General features: G+C 35.8%; 1 protein-coding gene across 1 annotated transcript; it reads left to right on the top strand.

Annotated features, from left to right (window-relative positions):
• The first annotated feature begins 977 nt into the window (after positions 1-977).
• On the top strand, positions 978-2,234 carry LOC114270964 (SEC14 cytosolic factor family protein / phosphoglyceride transfer family protein). The gene is made up of 3 exons (XM_028212592.2): positions 978-1,405; positions 1,490-1,751; positions 1,839-2,234. The coding sequence occupies exons 1-3, from the start codon at positions 1,282-1,284 to the stop codon at positions 2,056-2,058; spliced, it is 606 nt and encodes a 201-aa protein (XP_028068393.1). The 5' UTR covers positions 978-1,281; the 3' UTR covers positions 2,059-2,234.
• Positions 2,235-25,359: the final 23,125 nt, after the last annotated feature.

Genomic DNA, 25,359 nt, shown 5'->3' with positions numbered 1-25,359 from the left:
ACGAGTTTAATATGTTATCCTTCTTATTATTTATCCGTTTCAAAATAATACTCTATTTTTAAAAAAGTTATTTTTTTAGTATAATTATTATATTTTAAAAATATTAATTTTTTTAAATTACTCTTTAATATTACATTTTTTTTAAAAATATCAATTGTTATAATTATATTTTTTGTGTGTTATTAATGAGTTTAAAAAAAAGTAAAATAATAAATTCATATTATTATATTTCTTAATTTTTGAAAAAAATAATATTTTAAAATAATAAAAAATAAAATAAAATTTGAAACAAAATTTTTATTATTATTAATAATAAAATCATTTACTAGCAACAAATTTTAAAATTATAAATTGCATAAAGGTAAGAGTCCCATTGACGTGTATCAACGCTTACCGACCCACGTCCAATCGAACAATAATGTTGGTAGGGGAACGGATCGTCGGTCGCCTTCCCTGTCGCCTTTTCCTGTCGCCCCCAACACGACGTCGTTTTAGGGGCGAATTTTCAAAAAAAAAAAAACGCAGAAGAGGGAGGAAGGAGAGGAGGAGGAGGAGGAGGAGGAGGGTCGGACTGGAGGGGGCCATAAATACAGGGGAGAAGGAGGAGGAGGTGGAGACGGGTCGGAGGCGGAGGTAACGACGGTCGCAGGTGCTGCGACGAGGTGGAGCTGCTGCGACGGCTGCAACGGCGGCGAGGGACGAGGACGGCGAGCTCGCAGCCTCCTCCTCCTCCTCCCTCCTCCCTCTCCCTCTCCCTCTTCCTCTCCTTCCTCCCTCTTCTCTGCGTTTTTTTTTTTGAAAATTTGCCCCCAAAATGACTTTATTTTGAAGGCGACAGGGGAAGGTGAGGGGTGATCCGGATACATGTTGGTAGACCCTCTTCCCCCTTGAAAGACGGACGGTCCAGATCCTCCTTCACTATCCCGGGATCCGCAATCAGTAGGTGTGGGACCCACTCTTTCCCACGTCCCACGCATCATCATCATCCCGACCCAGTCCAAGAAACGGAACATCCTTCCGAATATTCCTTCTTTTGAGTCTCTCTCCCCTCCTTCCATTCCCAGTCCATCCGCTTCCACATCTCCTCTGTTTTTTGCGGATAAACACTTTTGTCTTGTTATCCATTAATTTGCTGAGCATATCTCTATCGGCAATAATGTCCAATCTCAATCTCAGTCTCAATCTCCACCGCTTTTCGTTTCTCTCTAGAATCGATTCCCTCTATATTTAGTAGAAGCAAGATCATACATTTCTTCAACCGAAGCAAGATAGAAGGAAATCATGTCTTCTCAATCCTCTCAATTTGGTCAAGAACTTCTGATCCAGAAGCTTGATGTCTTTAAGATCCAAGGCAAAGATAAACGAGGCCGAAGCATCCTCCGTATTACCGGAAAGTTCTTCCCTGGTAATTTAATCAACTCTCTCTCTCTCTCTCTATATATATATATATATATATGATTTTGATTGATTTTCTTGGTTATGTTATCAGCTCGGATTGTGAGTGTTGACTCTCTGAAGAAGTATCTGGAAGAGAAGATCTTTCCTAAACTGGAGAAGCCTTTTTCTGTGTTTTACGTGCACACCGATGTTCAAAGGAGCGAGAATTTTCCAGGAATCTCAGCCCTACGATCGATCTACGATGCGATTCCGATCAACGTCCGGGAAAATCTGGAGGCTGTCTACTTCCTCCACCCAGGTCTACAATCCAGGCTCTTCCTCGCCACCTTTGGCCGCTTCATTTTCAGCGGAGGGTAAACATTCTCTCTCTCTAACACTCCAGGCGCATTTTAGCATTTGCGTAGCGATTAAATCTAACTTGCGCATTGACCTGTTTCCAGTCTGTATGGAAAGCTGAGGTATGTGAGCAGGTTGGACTACCTGTGGGACCACGTGAGACGGAACGAGATTGAGATTCCTGAGTTCGTGTACGATCATGATGAGGATCTGGAATACCGTCCGATGATGGACTATGGTTTGGAGAGTGATCACCCGCGGGTGTACGGTGCGCCCGCAATGGATTCCCCTGCGCCAACGTATTCCATGAGGTGTATCTCATAAGAAGAAGAAGATTGACGACGCCGTTTGACGGTTTGCCTTGGGAGTAATTTTGTAATGTAGTAGGGTTTGTTGGCGTGGGTTGGCCTTTTTTTGTCGTGTTTGAAGGTTTTTTAAGGGGGAGGATAGTTTGTACATAATGTGAATTTGGAATGGCAACTACTGTGTTTTGACTAGAATTTTCGTCTTAAAACACTAACTACATTATAGTGTAAAGGGTAAATTATAAATATAGATTGCCTCTTATAATTGAAAAAATTATAAATATTTTTATTAGAATTTTTTTATTTAATAAAATTAATTAAAAAAATAAAATTTATAATTATTTTTTTATACAATAATAAAATTATTTAAATTATTAATTAAAAAATATTTTTAATATTATTAAAAATTATTAATTGACTTGATGATTTATTAATAATAAAATAAATAATTATTTGTATTTTAATTAAATTTTGTAATTTATCCTAATATAAAAAATAAATTTTAAAAAGCATCCATTCGGATCAATATAGGTCCTATAGCATGAATCCCTCATACTATGCTAGTTATCACTATTTTTTTTTTACCTTGCTAGTTTCAGTTGCAAAATCTTTTATATAAACAGAAATGCGCCGGACCCCCAGCAAATGTGACCCCCACCGACCCCCAGTGCCACGTGGCACTGCGGGATTGGGAGAAAGAAAAAAAAAAAAAAAACAAAAAACTGGCCAATGAAGGCCCGCCACGTCACTGGGGGTCGACCCCCAGTGGGGGTCTGTAGCAGCACTGGCACCGTTTGGGAAGGAAATGTTGGGCTATTTTAGCCAAGTGAGGACAAAATAGGCTAATTAGCCAAGTGAAGATAAAAAGTTGTTTTGGTGCTGGGCAACAATCAAGGGCAACGTAAATTTACGAAATTACCTCACATGAATTATGTGCAACGCCTCAACACATGAAAAGTAAAAAAAAATTTTTTTTCCCCAAAAAATCCTTTTCCCAAGAAAAAACAAAGAAAGTTGAAAAAAAAAATTAAAAACATTTTCTTGTTTTTTGTTAAAATATTTTCTAAAAATAAATTCAAACTCTATCCATAAAAATATTTTTAAATATTTTAATTTTTTTGTTATGTATTTGGTTATGATTTGAGTGTAGAGTTGTGAAAGTAGTATGGAGTTTCGAGTTATGTGTTTGGTTACGATTTGAGTGTAGAGTTATTTTCAAATTGAAAATATTAACATTTTAAATTATTTAAATTTTTTGAATATTTAAATTATTTAAATTTTTACGATTTAAATTTTTTGAATATTTATTTTAAATTTTTGCCAAGGTAAATTTTTTAGATTATTTATACTATTTAAATATTTAAAATAAAATTAAAATTAAAATAAAATTAAAATTAAAATTAAAAATTAATTAAGTTTTGTTTTATGTGTTTGGTTACGATTTGAGTGTAGAGTTGTTTTCAAATTGAAAATATTAACATTTTAAATTATTTAAATTTTTTGAATATTTAAATTATTTAAATTTTTACGATTTAAATTTTTTGAATATTTATTTTAAATTTTTGCCAAGGTAAATTTTTTAGATTATTTATATTTTTTAAATATTTAAAATAAAATAAAATTAAAATTAAAATTAATTAAGTTTTATTTTATGTGTTTGGTTACGATTTGAGTGTAGAGTTGTTTTCAAATTGAAAATATTAACATTTTAAATTATTTAATTTTTTTGAATATTTAAATTATTTAAATTTTTTTGTTAAAATTATTTTTTGAATATTTAAATTATTTAAATTTTTATGATTTAAATTTTTTGAATATTTATTTTAAATTTTTGCCAACGTAAATTTTTTAGATTATTTACATTATTTAAATATTTAAAATAAAATTAAAATAAAATTAAAATTAAAAATTAATTAAGTTTTGTTTTATGTGTTTGGTTACGATTTGAGTGTAGAGTTGTTTTTAAATTAAAAATATTAACATTTTAAATTATTTTAATTTTTTGAATATTTAAATATGTAAAATAAAATTGAATAAAATTAAAATTAAATTATTTACAGTACACAGGACAATTATTTAAAACCTCACTTTTTATCATTGTACAGAAAATGAAAAACAAAAATAAAAATAAAAATAAAAATAAAAAACACATGAAAAAACCATTTGCAAAAAAAAAAAAAAAAAGACCTTGAAATACACAGGACAATTATTTAAAACTTCACTTTTTATCATTTTACAGAAAATTAAAAAAAATAATTTTAAAATCAACATAAAAAAACACATGAAAAAACCAAGACCAAAAAAAAAAAAAAAAAACAAAACCAAATTAATGTAATAAAAAAAACAAATATTAAAATGACCAAAAAAAACCATTTGGGTCAACAATTCCATAGCACAGCCGCCGAAATAAAAATAATTTTTTTTTTTAAAAAAAAAAGGGAAAGTGAGTGGTGACGTCACAGTTGGACAAAATTAGTTGCAGGGGCAGTTTAGTAATATTACATATGGACACCTCACCAAAAAGTCAAAAAGTCAAAAAAGTTAAAAAGTCCTTCCCAAACCAAGCTTTTTAGCCCCAGGCTAAAATAGTCAAAAAAGCCAAATAGTCAAAAAGCCAACCCACTTCCCAAACGGAGGCTGAATTCATTTAGATTTAAAAAGAATTATGAAGGAAAAGGGGTGGATAACCAAAAATTAAAAGAAATTTACCTTTGTTTCATTTCTTCTTTGTTTTGCTTTTGTCTTTGTCCATACCATTTTTTTAAAAAAGTCCTTAATTCAAACCAACTTTGAAATTTGAGAATTTAATGTTTGAATTTGTGAATTTGATAGGGATTTACTCTAATTAGCAGATTTGAGTGCTATTTGTTCACTTAATAGAATGTTAGGCTCCGTTTGTTTTGGGAGAAAGTGCTAGGATTAATAGTGAGATAGAGGTGTGATCACTATATGTTGGGGGTGTTTGGTGGGGCGTTTTTGAGCCAATTTATGACTTCTGATTTTTAAAAAGTTATTTTGGACTGTTTGGTTAAATTTATTTCAAACAGTTTCTGATTCTAACAATTTATTTTAAGTCAAAAAAGCTGATTCTGAGACGCTGCTCACCCCTTCCTTCTGATTATCAGCTTCTGCTGTGGACATGTTAATTCACGATTATACTCTTAGATTTTTTTATTTTTTATTTTTTTAAAAATAGAAAAAGACTCAAATGAACTATAGAATATTATTTTTTATGAGAAATGTAGACAAATAGTGAATAATAAAAAATAAAAGTTAATTGAAAAAGCTACTTCACAGTTTATTTAACAAACACTACTCAACAATTTAAATCTATAATCCAACAGTTACACCAAACAGATTAACAGTTTCTGATTAAAGTCATAATCTATAATCTGTTAAGTTATAATCTATAATCTATTTTAACAGCTACACCAAACAGCACCGTTGTGTTTGTTTTGGGAGATAGAGAGGGGATTCATAATCCCATGGATTAGGATGGGTTTTGGTATTGGGATTGAGATGGAGGAGGTGGAGATAGTATTAGGAAATTAGTCTCATGGGATTAGGTTTTTTTTTTTTATTATTTTATTTACATGTTGGGTATTTTTTAAAATATTAATGTTTAATATTTTTGTATTTTTTGTTAAGTAAAAATCATAATTTTATTTGTTTTAATATTTTATATTTTTTTTATAAGGTAATAATTTAACAATCCTCACATTAACAAATATCATAAAAATAAACACAATTTTACTTGATTTCCTCACTATTAATTTTTTTTTTATTTTACCTCTGAAAACGAGCGTGGCTTAAAGAGTTTGATTTTTTAGAAGAAATTTCACAAAGGCTAAATATCTCATACCTATAAAAAGTTATTTTGAAACTATCATCCAAACTTCTGAGCCTAAAATCAGTACTCTTAAATTCTTAATGGAAAGAAGATAAAAAAGCGTTACAAAAATTTTAATATTATGAAACTATATTATAACAACGCTGTTATAGGATCCGCACATTTCAAATTTGAATTTGCTCCGAATCTAAAACGATGTCGTTTTGGATTATCTTACTGGTAAGAGAATTATAATATATCTCACCGGTAAGAGAATTATAATATATCTCACCGGTAAGAGAATTTTATTACATGTTACCGGTAAGAGAATCCAAAACGACGTCGTTTTGAGTTTCGAGTCAATTTCGAGCCAAACAATTTCGAGCCTTCAAATATTTTTCATATTATAATTGTGTCAAAAAGCACGTGCCATATAATTTTTTAAATTGCAAGGAAAGTAGTGTAATTTATATTGTTTTTAGTTGGGTGTTTAGAAGGGAGCAACAAGTGTCAATAACCAGTAAGTACCAACAAAATAAAAATAAGGGCACTATGACAGAAGCTATGTTGATTGCAGGTTTGGGAGGGTATTGGGGTAATAATTCTTGAGCTCCATGTAAATCATGTATGGTGGTGAAAAAATGATATGAGATTACATGTGAAAAAATGATATGAGATTACATATAAAAAATAAGATGAGATTCCGAGTTATATGGGACTTTAGATGCCAATAGCTAGATTTGCATTCTAATAACGAGGGAGTTTTTAATTCAATGCCATAGGATTAAAAATAAAAAATAATTTATTATTTTTATTTTATAAAAATATTAAAATAATCCTTTATATAATAAGAACTTTATTACAATTTCATAGATTTAATCATAAACAACTAAAATCACCATATATATACACTAATATATGAAACAAAGGTTGTCATATCTTTTTTTTTTTTTCTTTTAATGAAATGTCCTAAATTGAATCATATTTGTAAATTTGTAACTATCAAACCATATTTAAAGTCGATCAAACACTAAAATTTTAAAACTATTTTCTAGCAGAGCAATGTTGCATCTCTCAATTTTCTCTCCTAACTACTTTTAATGATGTAACAAATAATACCTAACCAATCAACTATCTGCAAATTGTTTGCCATACCACTGGGAGAGTTTAGGGGGGAAAAAATTGAAGGGATGGAGCATTTTAGTAATCCCATCGATCTATCCCATTATGCTTAATACTTATAATCCCAATTAGTCTAAGCAATCAAACATGATTAAAGTGGCAAAAAGAGGATGTTGACCATTTACACATAGAGTAATCAACATCAGCATGTGACTGTGAGGATGTGTTGAACAAGTCAAGTTTGTTTTTTTTTTTTTTTTAAGATATGCCTCTGTTCAGTTTTTCAATAAGTTAGGAATTATCCTAGTGTAACGGCCCAAAACGCATGTCACAATTATCCTTAATTAATTATGCGATAATATGAATTAATTGGAGAATATTTGTTTGAATTGGAAAAAAATATTTGTCGGGACTACAACTTCGGGACTGAAATTGACGACCATAATGGGTTCGGAAAATGAAATTGAACACACCTATGTGTTACCGGGAATTTTTAGAGCCATTTGGGAATTTAATTGAAAACTGATTTTTGTCTGATTCGTTAGGCCATGTTTGGCTCAATATTTAAGCACAAGTATAAAACTAAAGAGATGGACCCTTGTTTGACTCAACACAAAAGAGGAAAAGGAAATCTAAAAGAGGAAGAGAGTTCTAGAGAAAACGTGAACCAAGGGGAAGAAGAAGAAGGAAAGGTGATCAAGCTAAATCTTCACCCATTAAACCATCAAAGGTAAGATTTGCCATCTAATTCCATGAATCTATGTTGTATTACCTTTGACATCTAGCAAGCTAAGGAGTTTCATGGTGTAGATGTTTGTTAGAACTCTCATCTCAAGATCTTGGCATGAATTCATGAAATTCTTGTGCATATGTATTTACTTTTCACTTAGTTCTTTAATTGAGAGTAGTCTCCATGAATTTTGAGTTTATATGCATGTATTATGATTTTCCATCCTAATTCAAGGTTTGATGCTTTACATGAGGCATTTGGATTTTGTTTGGAAGTTATGATTTTTATTTGAAACTAGAGATGAGAAATTCAAGTGGTTTTCAAATGTTTTGGGCCTTGATTTTCATGATTTTGAGGTTGATTTGGCAAAAAGAAAGACCCACGGTTTAGCAGAAATTCGGACTGGTTTTTCACCCAGACCGCTCGAGCGGCCTGGGCCACCGCTCGAGCGGCCAAACAGTGTTTTGGCTACTGCAGTTCCATCGCTCGTGCAGCCTGGGCCACCGCATGAGCGGCCAAGCCACCGCACGTGCGGCCTGGGCCACCGCACGTGCGGCCAAACAGTGCACATTTTCCAATTTTGTTTTTGTCTCATTTTCTGACTTCCGGGCCTTCATTTACTTAATTTTCACATGTCATTTGCATCCATTAGCATCTCATAAGCATGAAACAAAGTAAAGAAAGAATAGAATGGCATTAACTAATTGATTCGATGGCAAAATGTGTTAAGGAATTGTGTTATAATGTTGGTATTTGTAGGTCGAAACTCGAAGACTGTGCAACCGGTTTTGGAAGCCCATTGTGAGTAACATTTTTGTAAAGTTATGTTGATAAAAATTATGTTTTAACTGTTATTGATACACTATGTTTCCTCAAAGTGCCATCTTGATTTTGTGAACGAATATCCTATTTGTGAAACTAGTATGGCATCTACGGATAGTCCCAAGTCATGGGGGACGGCACATTAGTGCGGGTCCATGATATACACGTGATACGAGATCTCGTTAGCTACTTCATTGTGGTGATATGTGTTAATCGGTAACCGGAACCGATTCTCTAGTCGGAAGATGATATATGTTGTATCCTGTGAGATGTACCATTATGTTATGTTCTGATATGAATGTTTATGAATGATTTATTTTATGAATACCTTATATGTGGAATTCGTTCACTACCCCTTTAATTTAATGTTATTCACTGGACTTTAACTCACTGTTTGTATATATATGTATTATAGGTGAGCGTTCTGGGAGTCAAGCCTAGGTGGAGTCTTGAACCGAGCCGCCGTTTTGGAAGCCTACCAGGTGTTTTGTGTGCCTCCGAGCTGGGGCTAGGCCTGGAAGGCCGTCTGCAAGCTTTGTTTTTGTTGTACACTTGTGGCACGTGCCTATGTTTTGTGCTTGTTATTTCGTTATATGTTATGTAATGTAAGTGGGTAAATTAACATTTTTGGCATGTAAATATTTGTTCATATATATGCATAGCTCTTTGGACTTATCGTATTTTGTCTTTGCTTCCGCTAGCCCCAATTATTTACATTTTGTACAGGAAGGCCTGTGGTAATCTTGGATTACTGGCCGGTTACGATGCCAAACTTTTAGGGGTGGGTTTGGGTCGTGACACCTAGTCTTAGGGAGGTTGTTGCAGCATGTTGCTGCACATGTTATCTTTCTGTTTCTATTTTTTAGTAAGTTTTTGTTGATGGTTTTGCCTATAAAAGGCTTGTGTCAGGTGAAGTATTATGATTACCATCACATCAATAAAAGTATTTCTTTCCTCCTCCGTTTGCCTCATTTATAAACTCTGTTCTACATTTGGTATCAGAGCCAGGTTGAAGAGGGCGTGTTGAGAGTGTGTGAGAGTAAAACACGTGAGGAAAAGAAAGAGTAAGATGGGTGATCTTAGTGTCATTGGCGGAATCAAAAAGCTCAACAACCAAAATTACAATACTTGGTCAACATGCATGATGTCGTATACGCAAGGCCAAGACTTGTGGGAGGTTGTGAACGGAAGCGAAATGAATCAACCAGAGGCTGAGGATGCGAATGGTACACTGCAGAAATGGAAGATCAAGGTGGGCAAAACGATGTTTGCTTTGAAAACGATGGTCGAAGAAGATCTGCTAGAGCACGTTCGAGATGCCAAAATCCCTTACGAAGCTTGGAGTATGTTTGCCGAGCTGTTCTCAAAGAAGAATGACACGAGGCTCTAACTTCTAGAGAGTGAGTTGTTGTCGGTAGCACAGCGTGACTTGACGATCACTTAGTACTTTCACAAGGTGAAGTTGTTATGTCGGGAAGTTTCCAAGTTGGATCTAGAAGCTCAAATCGGTGAAACCAGGGTGAAGAGAATAATCATTCATGGTTTGAGACTAGAATTCAGAGGCTTTGTTGCTGCAGTACAGGGATGGAAAAACTAACCATCACTTGTTGAGTTTGAGAATTTGCTTTCCGGTCAGGAAGCTTTGGCTAAACAAATGGAAGGGGTTTCACTCAAGGGTAAAGATGAAGCGCTTTATGCTTATAAAGGCAGGTGGAATTCCAAGCAGTACATCGTCGACAGAACTAAAAAGAATGAGGACAAGGCAAAAAGTAATCAAGGTGAAAGGAGTACCCATGTTGAGGGAGATTCGAAGAATCCTGGCACCAAGAAAAATTTGAAGGGAAGTGTTATAACTGCGGGAAGAAGGGTCACATGGCAAAACATTGTTGGTCAAAAAAAGGGCTTGTGGAAAGTAATACTGTTACTTCCAAAAGCGAAGATGAGTGGGACGCTCAGGCATCTTTTGTTGCAATAGAAGAATAAGCTTTTACAGCAACAACGTCTGAACAGATTGATTATGAGAAAGATTGAATCATCGACTCAGGCTGCTCAAATCATATGACGGGTGATAAAGAAAAGCTGCAGGATTTGTCGGAGTACAAGAGAAGATATGTGGTGGTCACAGCGAACAACTCAAAACTACCGATAGCTTACATTGGTAATATGGTAATCTCTTCCCAATATAATACTAATGATGTGTCGCTTCAAAATGTCTATGACGTCTCAGGTATGAAGAAGAATCTTCTCTCGGTAGCACAATTAACATCTTCAGGTCATCTTGTTCTGTTTGGCCCTCAAGATGTGAAAGTTTATCGTGAACTCGAGATTATGGAAGAGCCGGTGATAAAAGGACGGAGACTAGAGTCAGTCTATGTGATGTCTGCAGAAACTGCATATGTAGACAAGACCAGAAAGAATGAGACAGCAGATCTATGGCATATGCGATTAAGTCACGTTAATTACTCCAAACTAACTGTGATGATGAAAAAGTTAATGCTGAAGGGACTTCCATAACTTGAAGTAAGAAAAGATACAATTTGCGCAGGATGTTAGTACGGCAAAGCGCATCAGTTGCCATATGAAGAGTCAAAATGGAAAGCAAAGGGGCCGTTAGAGCTAATTCATTCTGATGTGTTTGGACCCGTTAAGCAAGCCTCGCTCAGTGGGATGAAGTACATGGTGACCTTTATTGATGATTTTTCCAGGTACGTGTGGGTATATTTTATGAAAGAAAAATCTGAAACTTTCTCAAAGTTTAAAGAATTCAAGGAAATAACGGAAGCAGAGGTTGATAACAGAATCTGTTGCCGGCGTACTGGCAATGGGGGAGAGTATACCTCAGATGAGTTTCTTTACTTTCTCCAAGAAAACCGAGTACGCCATCAGCTCACATGTGCCAACACTCCATAGTAAAACGGCGTAGCAGAAAGAAAGAACAGGCACCTAGCAAAAATCTGTCGAAGTATGCTTTATGCAAAGAATGTTCCAGGACGGTTTTGGGCAAAAGCAATAAAGACTGCAACTTTCGTAATCAATAGGCTTCCTCAACAAAGGTTAAATTTTTCATCACCCTTTGAAAAATTGTGGAACATAAAGCCTACAGTTAGCTATTTTCGAGTCTTTGGCTGTGTTTGCTATGTCTTTGTACCTAGTCATTTACGCAGCAAGACGGACAAGAAGGCTGTCAGATGTATTTTTGTAGGATACGATAGTCAACGAAAAAGGTGGAGATGTTGCGATCCTACAACTGGAAAGTGTTACACATCCCGGAATGTGGTGTTTGATGAATCATCTTCATGGTGGTCCTCAGAAAATGAGATATTACTAGATTTAGATGTTTTTAAGGATGAGTTGCAATCTGCTCAAATCCAATTAAGCTTAGGTGAAACTGAAAATGCAGCTGATGGTGATATTGGAGATGTTGAAACTCAAAGACCTTGGCAAACTAGTGTGCATAGACAACCAAGCGAAGAAGGTGAGCCTAGTTGTAGACGTCGCCGAACATCCCGGGAGGTTGAGTCCCGTTCTGTTCATTTGAGCTCATTACAGCTCAGGACTCAAATGTCACGGTCTTGTATCTAATCTCGCGGAGTGCAATGCAAGACCGATGAATCATCAAAGAGTCCAAATCTGACAAATCATTTTTAAAAACAGATTTTTTTGAAAGAAGTGCCAAACATGGACTGCTTTGCCAGATACAGAGTCGCCACCTAAATATTTTATTTTGGAAAATTTAGGAAACCCTGACTCATTTGCCTAAGGCCACGTGTCCGTCATCACCAAAATTGCCTCGGCTCGGGAACTTGGGTACAATTGGGGAAGGTCACTTCGTGAGCACCCCTGCTCGCCCGATCAAAGATCGGCCTCTACTAACCATGATATTTAGTTTTGAAAACAATATGCGTTCTTATTCCGATTATTAGCCTAGATTTACTATGCGATGCGCACAGCATACAAGTATAGACTGGATCCCCTAAATTGAAACAAAACATTTCATGTTTGGTTTTTGAAAGCGGTTTGATGGTGCTACTCGTAAGTAGGCTAAGACGTGGATTTGCCACCCTCGGGTGGGCTTAGAAAAAAAGATGATTTGCCACCCTCGAGTGGGCTTTAAAACTCACAATCGGTGAATTGTTCCAATCCAAATAACCCAACCTTCACCCACAGGCATTCAGGCAAGTATATCACATAAGCAAATAGCCTCATGGTAAGCATGCTATCATGGCAGTCACTCACACTCATGCAAGGATGCTAAAGCATAAAACTTACCGAGTATTCCAAGCCAAAACAGAAGCTGATTAGAAATCATGCATGATCCTAAACATACAGAAATGCTTAATGCAACACATGCAAAATGCAACTATAGTAGGCTCGGCTATTCTAAGGATGGCATGTGAAATGCTACAACTAACAAGCATTCAACTCAGAATTGAAATACAACGCAGTTAGTATGATGCGCCGAGCCCGGTGCATGCAAGACAGATGAATGATGCAAACATGCAAGCATAAGTATGCTAATTGAAACATGTCCTAATCTAACCATCATAAGCTGGTAAATAAAAGGGAGAAAGACGTGGGGTTGGAAGACATACATCACACACACACACACTTATTACAATTGTGCCCTCGCTCGGAGGGTCCGAATAAATAATACAGTCCGAATAATAATTACAGTCCGAATAAGTACAAAAACCCTAATTAATTAACAATTTAACTAGGAAAGCAAGTAAATTAGCATGCAAGCTTATGGACCGCCTCAACTCTGTTCCGAATGATGAAAGATGCATGCTTGAGTTGCCTGGCGTGGAAATCCATTGCGATGTCCCGATTCGCCTCTGTTTGCAATTAATCCCGGAATGCTATGCCAGGCTCTAGAAGGCTGTTGATTTCTGATTTGCTGCAATATAGAGCAAGAAAGGGGCACAGCAAAGTATTTTTACATATGTATGCAAGACTACTCTTCAGGGAGTGTAGTCCTCGATCCTCGTGTCACCAATCACGCATCTCGATGCATGATGGCCGAGGAGTCGAATTGCACGACTCGATGTGTTATGAATGCACATGAAAACACAGCAAGACCTAAACTCCATCATGGGTAATCCGGAGTGTCGGCGACCGGGAATTGAGACACGTTTCGTCACTCGGAGTACGAAATGTCCCTCGTTTCCCGTGCTTGGGCTAACTCCTATCCCAAACACAATGCAAATGAGAGGGCATACACAATGCGACTAACATACAAACTAGCATAAGCAATGCTATGAAATGGCATACACAATGCTCGATGTAACATTGCATACACAATACTCTAACATGCAACCTAGCATACGCAATGCTATGGACTGAAATGGCATACACAATGCATGATGGACTTACACCAAAATGAGTGGACCTCAGCCACACTCACATCAGCGGCCATTAGATGAAAATGAGACAATCGAAATGTGTGCACACATGCACGAATACCAAGGACCGAACCTAAGGCATTGAATGCCACTCTACCAAAGCATGGCAAGGGATGAAAGATGGCATGGAATAGCATAAATTACAGCTCTGAAACAGCATGAAGTATGGTCCCGAAACATGCAAATGTGGTACACAATGCAAGTTAGGGGGCCCGGGTACCGAAACTAATAAAGTGCGTTACTCTAGAGGTACCCAAAGCAATGCACCAATGGCAAAACCAACCCCAAACAGACCCTAGGTAGGTCTGAAATAGTGGGGAAATGGCCTAAAATGATGGCTCGGAATGCAACGGAATGGAGCTCATTCAATGGTCGGTAAATGAGGCATACAAGCCCGACTCTCAAACGCATTTAAAGAGATGAAAACATGGCAACATGGCATTAACATAGGCTCTGGAATTTGATGAAAAATGACCCCAAGGCATGAAAATACCTCAGTATATGCATGGAATGGATCTCAAAACTCAAAGCTAAGCATGGACCTTGAACTACAAGCATGCAAAACTAACATCATTCAACCATAAGACCCAAAAACATAGCTAGGGCAGTCCAAAATAAGCACATTATCAGCTTAAGACATGGCCAAAATGTGCTAAAATCAAGGTCCAACAAAGCATGCAAAGAAAGCTAGTGAACCATGAGTTGTTCTACAACTATATGAAGCATATGAGGGCTCACCCAACCAGCCAAAAACAGAAATATTTCATGCCAAAATATGCCCAAATAACTGCTGAAACTCAGTCAACACATGCAAGAATGGTGAGCCCCTTTGGAAAGCCATGCAAGGGGTTGTTCTACACATACATGATAGACAAACAAAAATGCAAAACTACCTCTGGAAATGAGTTATTACAGCCCTAAAACCCGCCAAAAAGAGCCTGAAATTGGTCTAGGAAGCATGCAATGAAAGGTCCCTTTGAAAGGCCTTGAATGAGATTGTTCTACACATGCATCACAGACATAAAATATGGCCAAAGGGGGTCCAGAAAGAGTCAATACAGACCTTAAAACTTATAAAATAGGGCCTGGAAGAAGACTTCAAAGCATGTAAGATGGAGCCCCTTTGAAAGGCCAACAATGCTAGTAAAGAGAACAAGGGGTGAGAGGGTCACCCCTCTCTGATTTTGAAGCTCAAAAGCACATCTAAGCCACTGAAAATCCACTGGATTTCAGTGGTTAAAAGGCCAAACCAAGGCCAAAGCAAATGCTCAAATACAAGGCTCAAAACATGAGGAAATGAAGCATGGAAGGGGGAAGATGACCTCAAACAGAAAAGAGTCCTTAAACAAACATGTTTAGAAGATTAAAACAAGACTTTTTCTAGTTTATGAAAAATCTCAAAAATGCTTGTAAGTAAGGCTAAGACATCATACAAAATAAGCCCTAAAAGAGAGATGAAGCATACAAGGAGGTAGGTGACCTCAGACAGAAAAGTGTCCATAATCAAACTTCAAGAAGAACTCAAAATAAGACACTCTACAGTTTATGTCGAAGCCCAAAAATGCTAGCAAATAGGGCTAAAGTATGAAGCAAAATAATACAAAAAAGAGGGGAAATGAGGACTTACCCTTGTAGCACAGCAAGGCAACAAGCTTTGGACCAAGAAAGGAGTTCTTCAACCTCTGAAAATTAGCTCCAAAATGCTTGGATGGATGGTGGAGGTGGTAGACTATGAGGTGTCGTGCAAATGGTGCAAGAATATTAAGGTTTGGAGCTTTGAAGAAGAAGGCTATGAAGGGAGGAGTGTATATCCTTTGGCTAAATTTTCTAACCCTTGCAAATGGAGGGGGAGTGTTGGTTTTATAGAAGAAGAAGGCCAAGGCTTCTTGGAGAAGCCTTAAGAGAGGGTCAAAGCTTCTCAAAGAAGCTTAACCAAAGGGGTCAAGCTTCTTGAGGAAGCTAGACCAAAAGGGTCAAGCTTCCTCAAAAAGCTTGACAAAAGAGTCAAGCTTCTCTAAGAAGCTAAGCAAAAGGGTCAAAACCAACTTAAAAAGACCAAAAAGAGGGTCAAAATCCCGGAGGAAGGGTTAAGTGCTTCACAGCTAGCACAGCTGTGTTGCACTCAAAAAGAGCAAAAAGCAGAAAGCTGGCCGACCAGCTTAGGTGGTCGGCCGGTCACTCCCCCTGGTCGGCCGACCAAGGATCAAAAGGTTCAAGGAGAAATGCTGGCCGGCCACCCCAGAAAGGTGGCCTCCCAGATGAGTGCAACACAACTGTATCACTACAACAAAAGTAACCTATGGTGACGAAAACTAGTGAAGAAAATAAATTTCGTCACTAAATAAAAATAATTCGTGAGGAATTTATAAATTTTGTCACATATAATAAAAAAATAAAATTGATAGGTGACGAAATTTATTTTCGTCAATAAATACTTCATTTTAAGTGAGGAAAAATTAAGTTTCGTCACCAAAAATTTTCCCGCTAATTTTTTTGGGTGGCGCTAAAATTTTGAGACTTTTGGTGAGAAAAAAATTTGTCACTAATTATAAAATTATTTGTGAGGAATATATTTTCGTCACCAAAACGTTTTAATATTTTTGATATCTTTTGGTGAGGAAATAATATTGTCACCAATTTTGGTGGGAAATTTTTGATATATTGAGCTACAATAAAAAAAATAGGGTATTAATTTTTTTACCCCTTTTTTGTTTATCATCTCTCTCTCTCTCTCTCTCTCTCTCTCAAAATAGGGTATTAATTTGTCTTACCTCTTGCTCCTCCACCACGCCGATCGCCATCGTTGTCGCCTCTATTAGCCTTGCCGATCACCGCCGCCACTAGTAGCCTTGCCGATCACCGCCACATCTTCTTCACTCGGTGATTTGGTACGTGATTCCTCTTTGCTCTTTTTCTGGTGTCTCTTCCTCTTATTCTCTGTTTTGGTATGATGACAAAAATTAGTGAAGAAAACAAATTTCGTTACTAAATAAGAATAATACATGAGGAATTATAAATTTTGTCACGTATAATAAAAAAATAAAAATAATAAGTGACGAAATTTATTTTTGTCAATAAATACTTACTTTTAGGTGAGAAAAAAATTACGTTTCGTCACCTAAATTTTTCTCACTAATTTTTTTTTATGGCACCAAAATTTTGAAACTTTTGATGAGAATTTTTTTTTTCACCAATTATAACATTTTTCATTAATTATAAAATTATTTGTGAGAAATATAATTCCGTCACCAATATTTTTTAATATTTTTGAGATGTTTTGGTGAGAAAATAATGTTGTCACCAATTTTGGTGAGAAAATTTTGATGTATTGAGCGACAATGACAAAAAAAAAAGGGTGTTAATTTTTTTTATCCTTTTTCTGTTTATCATCTCTCTCTCTCAAAATAGGCACTACTATAAAAACAGTTAAAGATCACACTTTGACAAATAAAAATATCTCACTTTTATTAAAAGTGTGATAAAAAAAAATTAGATTGATATTTTAATCACACTTCATTTGATTGAGCATGATAATATTTATTTTTTATGTCATTTTTCAATTAAGTGTGATTATATATATATTTTTTAATCTCACCTTCTAAATGTGATTATATATAATTTTTTTAATCACAACTTCTAAACAAGTGTGATGAATATATATTGTAAAAAATTAAATTCAGAAAATTCAATTAAATTTCTAAATTTCTTTTCTTCTTCTCTCTTTTGTGATTCACGCTCTCTCTCTCTCTCTCTCTCTCTCTCTCTCTCTCAGAGAATGATAAACACCTCATGGGCACAACCTTTGCATTTCCTCTTCCCTGAATTCGGATCCTCTTCCCCAATAGAAACCCACACTCTTCGCCATAGACAGTGCTTTTCATTTCCCTTACAACCCTTCGAAACTCATTGGCTTGGGAAAGACCTGCAATTTTGGTAAGGTTCTAAACCTAGAGTTTGTTTCTTTTTTCTCTTAAACCCTTCCCTTCTTAAATTAGGGCATTTGATTAAACTATTTGGATTTCAATTCAATAATTTCTGGTGGGGGATTTTGAATTAGGGCATTTGATTCAACGATTTCTGGGTGGGGGGTTTTGATTTTTTATTTATTTATATATATATAAAATTCTTAGGTACTGAGCTTTCCCCCCTTGTTTCTCCTTTTTTTTTTTCATATTTAACAAGAAAAAAGAAGGAAAAATCTAACAGACACCATGCTTATGGATGTGAATCTAGAAACTCTAAGATTTGTCCTTTTTTTTTTTTTTTATATATGAGTTTCAAGAGTCTAAATGGGATTCAAGTTTTGAAATGGGTTTGAAATATACAAGTGTTCTGTAGCCTTGTCCAAATGAATTTTATGTTTTTGTTTTCCCAATTTTTTCATTATGTAATGCAATCTATAATATCTATGAAGTTCATGTCTTCTTCTTTGTAGTTTTGCACCTTAAATGTTTATTTATTTACTTCATTGAACTTCAATGTAATGGCTTTCATTTTCCTGTATATTTCCTACAACTACAAAGGGTTTTGCACCTTAAATGTTTATTTATTTACTATCGTGTATGATTTGTTTGGTAGTAATTCTCCATATGGTATGTAGATTCAATCATTTCACTTTTTATTTGATTGAAACATTTGTCTAATCTTTTTGTTTTGTTAGGATTTCCCCTCTTGTTTGTGACAGGAAACAAACAAGAATTCTGCATGTCAAGTGTTTAAAGATATTTCCGAGAGACAACCCATCAAACCATCAACCCAATGCTATTGAAAAACTTATTGTATATTAACCTCTTATAAAATGACTATTCTATTTGTAATAGAGCATAAAAGTTTTTAAGAATTCAAATGAGATATTGTAAAGAGAAGGGAGTGTCGTATATCAATGGCATGCCACTGAATCTATAATAGATTTTAATTTTTTTTTTATATTTTAATACTGCCTCACCTATAATAGATTTTAATTAATTGATTTATTTTTGGTGTAGGAACATTTCTTTTCTCCTTGAGTAGGGGTGGTCGTGATTTGACAACCACAACCATTGGTAAAGCTCTGGGGTTGCGAGAAATTCAGGTTAGTGCTTACCCTAAATACATTTATGTCAAAAGTTGTTCATATATTTGCATATGTATACATGGATATGGAATAACATTGTAGATAACATACTATGGAACAGTGTGAAACAGTGTATTCTTATGAGCTTTAGTTGTATGAAAATTCAATTCAGGTTCTATAATTTGTAATTGCACGACTTCCATACAAGTTTCTAGACAAATAAGAATCTGTTTTTCAATCCATTATTGGTGTGGAAGGATGTTAATGGTGTTTTGACATGTGATACTAACATATATGCACTCGCAAAACCTGTGCCATATCTAACATTTGATGACCCGACATAGCTTGCTTATTTTGGTGCTCAGGTATCATTTTAGGGAAATTCTACTATACATACCCCCTACCATATACACCCCTAAGTTATGTCATTTTCTTCTTTAGTTATGACCAATTTTCTTTTTTAGTTATGACCTTATTTTAGTTATGATTCATGAGATCTTTGTTTATGCGTTATGTGTTGGTTGGTTATAACCTTTTTTTTTTTAGTTATGACTCTGAAAGTATAAAGTTATGTCATTTTATTTTTTAGTTATAAGGTGCATATGGTACACCCCAATCTAGAAACAAATATGCTAGACAAAACAAATGGAGCTAGACTATGAATTTCCCATAAGCCCTATCTAGAAGGATGATGGACAAAAAGAAATCAAAGGCTTCCATAACCTATGAACCAAGAGCCCCAAAACTAAACCAAATCCACTTGGAAAAACCTGAGATACAATTCCAACCCATAGCAGCAGTAGCTCTTCAAACCCATCATGTAAGAAGCACTTCAAGCATGTATACATCAATTTGCCTTTACAAACCACATCATACTCCAAAGAACATTTCTAGCAAAGAGAAGCCAAATACAAATCTAAAATAACATAATATTTCAGGCCACATATATCAAAACATCCCAATTACATCCCCAATTGGATAGGTAATCAACATTATCCACAATATAACAGATTTGGATAAACAAAACCCAAAAAGAACAGCCTACTAACACCTGCAGGCTGCAACAAGAGGGACAATAGAGGGCCAAACAAAGAGGTGATAGAGCACTATAGAAAGTCAGCAGCATATGATTTATTTGGATGGATCATCCTCAAAGCAGTGGGTGCCAAGTACCAGAGCTTAGCTAATGGAGCCTGGAAACACAAGAAATCAACACAAGCTAAGATAATACAGTTTAGAAAATGCATGCACACAAAACCCTCAAAAGGGCTGCAACCACTAAGTCCTCAATCACACTCAAACTCAGTGATGAAACAAGCACATTATTAAACAAACAAATATGTATCTCACAGCACTCAACCCTGAAGGGAAGGTAAACTCCCCAAGAACAGTCTTCAGTTGTAGAGGACTATACTTACACAAGCCTAATTTAAGGGCTTACAACACTCAACCCACCATCTTAAATATAAGGCCAGCCAAACTGCAATAACCAAAAAAAAAAAAAAAAAACTGTATGGCTACATCACTCAACCCTCAAAGCTCACCACACTCACTCAAACCTATTTAGGATTTCACAGCACTTAACTCACATCCCTACAGATCAGACAGCAACCTTCAAAAAATTAACCTGCACTGAGAGCATTAGTTAAAAATTTGAGGCTCACCCCACTCAACCCACAAATCTCACATCACTCACTCAATAAGCTAGTATAAGGTTCACAACACTCAACCCACCTCCCTAAGAAAGTACTAGCCATACCTGCAGGTTATTAACCGTTACCAGATTTGAGCACAGAGTCAGGTAGAGACCATTCCTTCAAGAACCAATTATTTGATAAATCAGCCTTGAAGTTAGTAATTGACATCACTCTGCACCTCACTCATTCCTTTGTCCTTCTGATGATAGCCACCTCATTAGACTTTGTAGTTTGGAAGATTCTACAATTTCTTTCTTGCCAGATATAGTAAATAGAACAAGTGAAGACCAGTTTACAAATAGTAACAGCTAGCGAGGAACTGGTATGGTGAAGACCATTTTAATACTTCGTGTTTTGTCCATGACGTAAATTAGCTTCTGGTATGTTTCCCTTGAATCAGTATGGTGACCATTATTTGCCAGTGATAACATTACTTTCATGGTTTCTTGCAATACCTTCCAACTCAATGGGTAGTATTAAAATGTTATTTTGGTTTTGTATCCCGTTAATTATGATATTATATAGTTGTAGATGAAGCTATGTTTGGTCAAAGCTTATTTTTGGTGACGATGCTTTCTCATCCAGTTGCAGAAGCATTTGATTTGTCCAACAAAGACAAGAGAAGCATTAAAAATCTGCAGTTACAGCTTGCTCCTAGACGGGTTTGGATGGCTTCTTCCATACATAGGGGTGTATAACAAGGTTAGTTCCTGTTAGATTCACTCTTCTACTGTTCTGCAAGTGCTTCCTCAATTCCTGTGATTTGCATAATTCTCCTCAATTAGCGTTAGTCTATTTTCATAGTTCTCATACCTTGCTTGGAGTTTATTTATAGGTTTAGGGGGTGTCTAGCAATCCATGATTTTCTTTGCTCTACCTAATTTCTTACTGTATAGAGAAATGTAATTCTATTTATTAGATATTGTTGCATGTAATTTTCTTTTCTTTTCCCTTTATTTTCATTACAGTAATATTTAGATGCATATTTCAATGTCATACATATTACATATTTATAGTAATATTTATTTTCAATGCCTTGTTGAGTTCACAAAGTCATATATAACTGAATAAAATATCCTAGAAAATAAAAGGCTGATATGTAATCATGGTAGTGATTCATGAACAAAACTCTTCTAAAACTATAGCAAGAGATTATAGAAGCCAAAAAAGAAATTCCTTGTCAAATCTGATGAGGATCAAGCTTCCTTTGAAAAATCTTATTCAGCAAGTAGTTGTTGTAGATCTCTTTCAATGTGAAATTAGTTAATTACCATCATCATCTTACAGTGTCATCTTTGTGCAAAGCATTCAAAAGAATCAGATCCAAGCCAAAATTTTGATAGGAGGTCACAAAAAACCTATCAATTCAGTGCTAAATTGCCAATAACCATATTTTTTGCTCTTTCTCATTTTGAACACATTGGCATGGCATACATTCAGAGAAACATGTCCTCAAAGATGTATATAGGCCTGCATTTTCTTCCCTTCCCTAATCACACTATTGAACCCACAAATACACCGTCTCTAACACCATCCTCCACCAATCCCTTAGGATACATGTTTGGATTTGGATTTGGATTTGAATTTGAGTAGGGCTTTGCAAATCCAACTCAAATCCATCATCCAAACACAATATTAAAGAAAACCAACAATAGAATAGAGGAAAAACTATTCCCATTACACAAACAAACAAAAATAAGCTCTATCCATTAGCTATCATTCTCTTCCGGTTATGAAACTCCGTAGATGGTGTCGTTGGAAACCTGTCTCCTACTTTATTTATAGAAATATGAATTGTACTCTAAGCTGAAATTGTGCACTATACCTTGTAGTTTTTATTAATCAATTCTGTGACGCTGAATTATGGGTGGCATGAGTATCCCAAAAAGTTATCCTAATATCCTATTGTTGTTTCTCTAATAAGGAGTTTCTTTTGCTTTTTCTCTTTAAAATGATTGGTGCCAGTCAACTCTTCTTCTGATGCTTTTCCAACAAAGTTGTGCGTTTAATTGTGATATTTTACTTCAGAATGTGTGAATTTAATCTATTATTTGTTAACTTATCTATATTGTCCTTATCTTATTCTTATAGGTACAGTGTTTCAGTTCTTTAATTAAATTCTTAAACAATATGATGTTGGAGATGCAAGTGTAACTCTTGAAATCCTCACGCTGAAGATCTCAGCCAAGAAGTTAGAGCCTTCATATTCTCTAGAATTCTGGTTCGTTTCTAAGTCATATTTGCCTTAATTGCAATTCCATTTCAAAATACTTTTGGTCACTTCTGTAGCTGCATTAATTGTTGATCTTTCTCTCTATACATGATCTACATATATTTAGCAGATGTTGTATGTTTATTGGAGACCATTATAATCTTTTATTTTCTGGATGGAGAATCTTTTTTGGCTGAAAACTCAAGTTTGAAAAATGTTTTCAAGCAATCATGAGTGGACTTTTGTTCATTCTGTAACAGCTTATCACATATAGGAAGAAGATTACGTATAGACATGGCGAGAACATTAGAATAATGAAGATTACGTATAAACATGGGAATAATTAAAAAATGTCCATTGCATACTTGAGTTGTGGCAGCCATGTCTATAATGCCAGTGTCTTGCATTTCTTCCACTATCTATTTATTTGAATAAATGGTTGGGTGCTTTTGGGTATGTTCATCATTTTAATAAGGTTGTTCGTATGACTACAATTGTTGGCCTTGTGTTTGAGTAAGTGTTAGCCGAGGCCCCAAAGTTGCAAAGCATATTTTAAATAATGTACACACCCAAGAAGTATCTCTAGTCTCTAGGTATGTCCAAGTGTAGGTATTGAAGCAGTGTTCTACATGGACACTGCTTATTTGTGTTCGTGCTGCTAAGACTCTAGTGGGTTGCTAATTGTATGGAGAGTCTAATTTAACTATAAGCAGTTTGACTGTTAACACTTTTTGACAAATACTATATTGATTACTATTATTATTTTTATTGTTATATTTAGTAAGACAAGAAAATTGACTATCACTAATAAATAGGATACAGTTACAGCATGGAAATGAACTTTTTTCAAAGTAGAGACAAAATTATGTGTTTACTCTCGTGTATTTTTGCTAGGCAGTGTTGGAGTTGCTCTAAGTTAGTGATGTGTTTAATAAGAGCTTATCATGTACAAAGGAACTTCTGGTTGTTAAGCTAGACTCATTGTGTACACAATTTGTATATAATTGATAATATGTTAATGTTTTTTTTGTTTATTTTCTTTGCAGATTGATTTTTGATGATATTTGGAAGCATACTTGCAAATCAAGATTAAGTGTTGAATTTTTTTTTTTTTTTTACTGAAGTGATACTTAGTTGTAGTTGCAAATCAAGATTGAGTGTTGATTTTTTTTGTGGACTCCACGTTAGTTCATTTTGGGATTTGCTTTGATGATTTTTTTGTTATACTTAATGGATTATTATTAAAGTTGTTTGATGGATATATTTTGATTTATAATATAATTGTTTAGTGAATTTTTTTTTGTGCAGTAGTATTGTAGACACCCCATTTTTGACCGACCTTAAGACTCAGACGTCACTGATTGAGTGCTTGGTGATGTTGCATATCGTGCTCGTTCAGAGGTTTCAGAGTCTCGGCTGCGAGCCTTGCCTCCGGACTTCCGGACTCTTTCATGCTTTGCCTCGATTTGCGAACCAGGCTCTGTTTTCTCTTCCTGAAGGGAGGGAGAGGTCTTGTAGATCATCTCTCAGTGGCCGTAGGCTACGTTTCGTGGTCGTAGGCCATTTTGCCTGTTTGGAGTCCGGTTTCCGATTTTTCGGAGTCGACGGCCGTGTGCCTCGGTTCGGGACCGCTTAACCACCTCCGTTTGCTCCAGTTTTTGGCATGCATCTTATTTGCTCCCTTTTGAGGGACACTGTGGCTCGAGAGACCAACTTCGTGGTCGAACACCACTTCCGGTGCCTAACAGTCAGTTTTCGGGGTTTCAGGCTGCGCGTTTCGGCCCCCGAACCTTCATTTTGCATCGGTTTGGGTTCATTTTTGGCAGGGACCTCTGTTTCATTGTTAAGAAGGTCGTAGAAGGGTGGGAGGCCAGTAATTGTTCTGACAACCAGTTTTATTCCTCCATCGCCCTCCGTCGCCCGTTTTTCTCACTTGAAAGCCAATGTTGACCACCCTAAGGCCACTTTTTCCAGCCCTAAACCACATATTTGTGTTGTGCACACCTGGGAGGCCACCAATATCACATGGCCGACTAGTAATTGTGTGTGACCCTTTTGAACCCCTCCTAAAAGTGGCCTTTTCTCTCTCCTGGTTCATTCTCTCCAGTTTTTGACCACATGGTGGTGTTGTGCACATATGAGAGGCTCTCTTTTTGGCATGGCCGGCCATTAATCTTCATTGAGCCTTTTGACCCTTGGCCGACCGGCCATGGGGAAGTCTGACCGGCCACCTAAACCCTAGCAAACCAGCCGGCCTTGATCCTCTTTCCAGGTACATTACAGAAATGCATTTTGTTTCCCCCCAGATTGTGTATCCGGGGGGCTGCATTTTTTGAGGGAAACTTGAATCCATTTCCCCCCCTTTTTCCCCCCTTTTTTCCCACACTTTTGCCTATATATCAGGCCCTCCAGCTCCCATTTGAAGGGTTACAAAATTTGGTCTAAGCCTCCTA

The sequence above is a fragment of the Camellia sinensis genome, chromosome 1 (genome assembly GCF_055761805.1).
Source record: "Camellia sinensis isolate YWXY chromosome 1, ASM5576180v1, whole genome shotgun sequence".
Lineage (NCBI taxonomy): Eukaryota > Viridiplantae > Streptophyta > Magnoliopsida > Ericales > Theaceae > Camellia > Camellia sinensis.
This window is presented reverse-complemented; position numbering and strand designations above follow the sequence as displayed.

Excerpts from the sequence above, each read along its gene's own strand:
- LOC114270964 (XM_028212592.2), top strand. The coding sequence starts at position 1,282 with ATGTCTTCTCAATCCTCTCAATTTGGTCAAGAACTTCTGATCCAGAAG. Across the intron at positions 1,406-1,489 it reads TACCGGAAAGTTCTTCCCTG|CTCGGATTGTGAGTGTTGAC; the intron begins GTAATTTAATCA and ends TTATGTTATCAG. Across the intron at positions 1,752-1,838 it reads CGCTTCATTTTCAGCGGAGG|TCTGTATGGAAAGCTGAGGT; the intron begins GTAAACATTCTC and ends ACCTGTTTCCAG.